Below are 5,806 nucleotides of genomic sequence, written 5' to 3'. Positions count from 1 at the left end.
TGAACCTGTCTTTATCCCTGTACTCTTTATTTGCATTCCATATAGATACATTATCTTTGGTCTTCAGTTATTATACCGCCTCTTCAAGTCCATGCCCTCCACATCGATTTTCAACCCACCCCTCTGCCGCTACCCCATCCAAAGCTGCGAGTGAGAGATATCTTCCCTCCCTTGCATATTGTTTATTTTGTCTTTTTTGAACTTTATTCTTTTTTTTTGTTATTGTTTTTGCTATTGTTTTCTTGTGTATTTTATTCATTTTTTTTTATATCTGCAGTTTACGATGTAGCTTATTGCAGTAGTAATAGGGCCGAGGCTTTAGTAACCTTCATAAATGTACTATCCCGGCCTCTGTGCGATAATATAAACGTTCTGTTGGCGTTTGCAGTTCCAGACGAAGTTTGTTGCCTTTACGGGACGGGCAATAGTTTTTCTAATGAGGCAAGAGCCGACTCGTCATTATAATGACTATCGCTATTGCTACTGCTGCTGCTATTGTTGAGGAGAATAGGGTCGAGAAAGTAAGGTATGATGTGTTACAATGGTTTCCGCCTGTGAATTTGGATGGCGCGAAGTGCCCCGTTGGTGTACCGGCTATGATCTGGTGTATAGTACAAGGAATCATTACTTAATACCCTGACCCTCTGTAAGGATCATAATTGCTTTTACACGGTGTGTACAAGGTAAGTAAACTTTGGGGCCATGGAGGAGCACTAAAAAGCAAAGGAACAGGAGGGAAGGAAAAAAAGGCATTGGGTTGTCCAACTTGATTGATCCGTGACATTTATGTTATAGTTAAGCTTTTAATTCTTTTTATTTAATGAAGACCCATGGATCATAATAATACGTCTTTCTTTCGTTCTCGTAGATTATTATTATCCTAGTATACTTTAAGGCCAATATACCAAGAGAAAAAGGTAAAATAAGGATTCTTATATGCCATCATTGTGCTCTTGAGAAAGAGAAAGAGGAGGGGAAGGGGAAGGCAGTAGTACAACTTGAAGACCATCATCAGGTGCAATACCGATAACTTCTGCACACATCGTAAAGGTCAAAGGTCGTGGTGGGACTACAGGAGCCGCAGGAGCGGCAGCTCCATTGCTGCTGGCATTCGCGTCGCTTCCAGTCGCAACGCTAGGGGAAGGAGGGGATGCAGCTTGTTGATCTATTCCTTCTGGATAGATATTTATGGCTGGCAGCTCCCTCAAGGTCGGAGGGAGTCTTCGAGGCATGCTTCCTTGGGCGCAATGCGGTAGCTTGAGATAAAAGACGAGAGGGTAAGGATGAAGAAGAGCTGGTAAGGTGTAAGTAGGCTTTGAAGCGTAAGAGGATGTGGGTGTGAGCTAGGGAAGGAGGAATGGTTGTTCTTTTTTCTTTTATATACGAGTAAAAACGTATTTTTTTGGACCATGGGTGATATGGTCTGGCTTCTTCTATATGGGAGTTCTTTACCTGCCTTCCTTTCCTGCTGACAATCTGATATTAAGAAAGCTTTAATTATCTAGGTTCATATATGTTGATGTTTTTAAATGAGATAAATTATACCATCTATTTATAACAGATACCTTATGCAATACCAGTCTTTCCGCAGCAAAGTCAGCAGAGCTGGAGAATGAATGGTTAGGAGGCGCTCCTTGACGAAGTTTACCTTCGCCAAGGAAACCTTGTTTGTCAACATTTTGAGTGAAACCAAAATTTAAAAATTAATTATGGAGGCGTAATCTAATCTATTTTTGATCTAATCTTTCTTGATCTAATCTGATCTGAGGCTTTCATAACCATAACTGCGATAAATAAAAAAATGTAAGCTGGCCAAATTTTTATCAGAAACTAAAGCTCAATGTAACATACACTGCCACTCAAAACTGAACCAATGTCCCTAGCAACTAATTTCTCCCTTCCCCATTCTCTTGGAATCGCTTACGTGAACACCGCTGGCGATATATATAAGTCTCCTATCTTCCTTGATGCTCGGACTACGCATAGAAGTGAAGCCTTCAACTTACCTCATTATCGAGCTTACTTTTTTTTTTTTTTTAGTTCGGCTTCGAGCCACTACTTTGAAATCAAGCGCTCTAATTCTTTTAGTAGCCACCATTCAGGCCAGTACAGAGTGAAAAATTTTAGACAGACAAGTAGTAACTAGGGAGCAGAAGTAAGTGAGAATAAGATGTGGGAACACACATCACATCCATGGGGTATTTATTCAAATTCATATCAAATTATAACTACAAGTTTGCCTACGGGTACCATAAATAGAGTAGCCATGAAGCGAGTTTTTATGATATACAACCATTAGCATATACTATCTTGTGTATAAAATATATTATATTTTTACGTTTTAATTTTTATGTACTCGTGTATTATGAAGTATACAATGATCACCTTTTGTTACGCTCCATTCATCTAACGGCATCTATGTATTTGTATATAACTGTTAATAGTAGGAGGCCGTATATGTGCCATAAAATCCAACACTGCGTCACTTCTAGTCAGGATATTACATTGGTAGCAGTCCTCCACGCTTTAGGATGGGATAAGTGCTGGATCTGTGCATTGTATACTAATTACATGTTTAAATGTAGCATCAACCGGGGTTGTGTTTGTACCCTGTTCCCAATCGTATGGTGTCCCTACTGTCTGTCACTCTTTTGTTTACGTAGGGCTGACGTGACTACCAGGCTGCACTAGTGGATAGCGCTGGTGATCGACCCATTGATGTGGTCCAGATCCGATAATGGACTCTAGGGCTGGATTGGTGGGACCGAGGCAGATTGACGGCCCTACATCTAATTTTCGTCTTTCTATGAGAGTTAAAGGCAGAGAGACCTTGAAGGAAGAGTCTAGGGAAGTTATGGTTATCAAACACACAAAAATATAAAACACACAAATGCAAAAACCACATAATACAGAATACAAATCACAACATACAATCCATAATTCATGGTATATGATACATACAAGCTGTAAAATTGTGAGCATAGTGCACTCGTAGCGTTTACTGAATTGGGCAAAGCGCACAGCCAATCAGTGACTTTATTAAACTTGGCATATCCATACCATAAAGGTGATATAGATGCAGCAGTATGCTGGGTTTTTTTTCTTCATTACGTTTTTATTGGGATCACATAATGTGAGGATGGCACAGGTAGGATGGAATTAAAGACAAGACTGGGAGAATTTGTAAATGGGGTTGTCAGAATAGCCAACTAGTGTGCTGGTCGATATTCCAAGTGTTGGCCTGGACGAGGATGGAAGCCCTGCTTTCTTGGCATGCGAAGGGGCCTTTGAAGGGCTCGGAGGGAGAGGGAATTTGATGCTCTCTTTCCAGAACGGTTTTCTCCAATCAACTATGAACCACATTTCGTTTATTGCATTTATTTTTTAAATTGTGCACTGACCATGATCAACCACATCTGTAGTGATAAATTTTGGGTCCGAAATATATATAAAACTCCAGATATTCCTCAACCTTTTGATAAAAAAACCCCACACACACCCTCCTCATTTTTTTTATTTATTGTCTCTCTACCCTCCTCATCTTTAAGCTTTTTTTGATTTTATTCATCTTTGTTGATCTTGGCTCGAGAATATCTATATATGAAAGTGTTTTTTTTTTTTTACATCTAGTTTCACAGGTCATTAAGTCAAGGCTTAGGCTATTACTTATTTCACTGAATAAACCACAAAAAGCGCTTTGGGCTATCAGTAGCAATGTAACATAGATAAATTTATATTTGTATAGCCGGTGTTCAATAAAGAATTCATTGAAAAGCGAGTTTCATTTATTTTCTCTTCTTTCATATAGAGCTAGGACTATAGCTGTGTGCAAGTTTAAGAATATAAAATAAATTAATAGCCATTTACATAATTTTATTCAGATCTAGGCGGGGTTGAATGCATGAATTTGGATGACTTTGCTCTCTTACATATAATTATGCGTATACCTTTTTTTTATTTTTATTCTTTTCATCGCCCCATGCCCGTTAGAAAATATTCTCATATTTTATAAACCTTGGAATAGTTTACTCCTCATATTAAAAAAAAAAAGTAGCCCATGAGTCTTTTGTCGTCACAATGTAGCTTGTGTATGGATATTGGCGCTAGTGCAACAGTGCAGATTTTGTTAGTATAATGATTATAACTGGTTCATCATTTGTGGCAAATGACGCGAAGGAGGCGGCTTCCAAGAAGGGGTCCGTTCCTCAACCAACGCCGCAAGCCAAATTACTGGTTGGTTGGAAGTGAAATATTGCTGGCATGCTCAAACATTTTTATTATGTACGGAAATATGTCGCGGCGGAAAATATGGGTTTCTTACCCTATTTATTAATATAGAGGAGACTAACATGTAGAGTATATGGCAAGTGCCAACGAGCTATGGGCCAAGCAATACGAAAAAAAAAAAAAAAAAAAAAAAAAAAAGCTGACGGGCATAGGACAGAATTATGAGAATATGAAGCGCATGTCTGATATTCAGCCAAAACGTTTGCGCCTAGAGCTAATGGTTTCCCGAGTTTAGGGCTAAGTAGAGTGGAGCAAGGGTCTCAAGCTACTATTGCAGTCGTCCCCTCTTCCTCATTCTACTTGGGGGAAGCAGAATTCCAAAAGGGACATCATCGTCGCGTGTAAGGTCCACAAGTTCGGATGTCATAAAGAAAGGTTGAGTTAATGACCCAGCTGTGCCTTGGTCCTGGTTGCCTTCGTTGCCGACAGGAGCAGCATTGGGGTTGGCACTAGGGGCAGAGGAGAGACTAGAGGCAGAGGAGAGACTAGAGGCAGAGGAGAGACTAGAGGCAGAGGAGAGACTAGAGGCAGAGGAGAGACTAGAGGCAGAGGAGAGACTAGAGGCAGAGGAGAGACTAGAGGCAGAGGAGAGACTAGAGGCAGAGGAGAGACTAGAGGCAGAGGAGAGACTAGAGGCAGAGGAGAGACTAGGGGGAGCGACAGGAGAAAGGATAGGAGGGGTAGGAGGAGAGATAGGTGCAGCTTGTTCATTTTGATTAGAAGTATCCGAAGTATTTGCGGTGATTTGCGACATCCTTTTCTTTTCTTTTTTTTTTTCTTTTTTTTTAAAAAATGCGTTAGCGTGTCTTTTTGAGTTGAAAGTGTGTGTTATAGGGCAAGAGAGATGTTTTTTTTTTTTTTTTTGGGATAAGAGTTAAGGAGAAAATGAAGTTTATATATACATAGACGTCTAGGGCGGGCAAAAAAAAAAAGAGTATTTTAATGGTGCTTACATACGTATCATTGTATTCGTGGAGGCGTTAATAGAGCCGTATTTGGGGGTGTGGTGGCACACATTATTTATTTCAAAAAAAAGCAATCTATCCGAGGACTGGGGAACTTGAATTTTATTTAACCACACAAATAAGAGTATCATCCTCTGTCATTTCATTTGATCATATTTTTAATCTAAAAACGACAATTGAATTGGTTTAGCGGCATCTCACTCGCAACAAACGAGTCAACTGGCTGCCAATATATTCGAGAGTATTCAAGAAATATAAAGCCTACATGTTCAATCCATTGTTGCTTTTTAAATGACCTCTTTTTGAAAGATAAAGGGCCCTTTATTATAATAATATTTATCTGCAGGCAACTTCATAGACCCTTTTTTTAACTAAAGCCTAAACAAAACTCGGATAGCCCTACTTTTAACGTCCAATGGCAAGCCACATGTTTATATGCTCTAAAAATACTAAACATTCTCTCCTGCAGACATGATCAACGGCCACCACGCTTTGTGCAACCCAAGAGAAACATGCACAAGTTCGATTTGCTAAAAAAAAAAAAATAAATAAAT

The 5,806-nt window shown here is 39.4% G+C and overlaps 2 protein-coding genes across 2 annotated transcripts; both read right to left on the bottom strand.

Annotated features, from left to right (window-relative positions):
* Positions 1 to 828: 828 nt before the first annotated feature.
* On the bottom strand, positions 829 to 1,678 carry BCR41DRAFT_389775 (hypothetical protein; the record flags this gene model as incomplete). The annotated part of the gene is made up of 3 exons (XM_022028159.1): positions 829 to 1,343; positions 1,453 to 1,476; positions 1,649 to 1,678. The coding sequence occupies 3 exons, from the start codon at positions 1,676 to 1,678 to the stop codon at positions 933 to 935; spliced, it is 465 nt and encodes a 154-aa protein (XP_021876880.1). The 3' UTR covers positions 829 to 932.
* A 977-nt stretch (positions 1,679 to 2,655) lies between these two features.
* BCR41DRAFT_400803 (hypothetical protein) lies at positions 2,656 to 5,041 on the bottom strand (the record flags this gene model as incomplete). The annotated part of the gene is made up of 2 exons (XM_022029164.1): positions 2,656 to 2,804; positions 4,588 to 5,041. 2 exons carry the CDS (start codon positions 5,039 to 5,041, stop codon positions 2,656 to 2,658), a joined length of 603 nt encoding a protein of 200 aa, XP_021876879.1.
* Positions 5,042 to 5,806: the final 765 nt, after the last annotated feature.

Source organism: Lobosporangium transversale (genome assembly GCF_002105155.1).
Source record: "Lobosporangium transversale strain NRRL 3116 chromosome Unknown BCR41scaffold_53, whole genome shotgun sequence".
NCBI classification, from domain to species: Eukaryota; Fungi; Mortierellomycota; class Mortierellomycetes; order Mortierellales; family Mortierellaceae; genus Lobosporangium; species Lobosporangium transversale.
The sequence above is the reverse complement of the archived record's forward strand: the minus strand, read 5'-3'. Positions and strand labels throughout refer to the sequence as shown.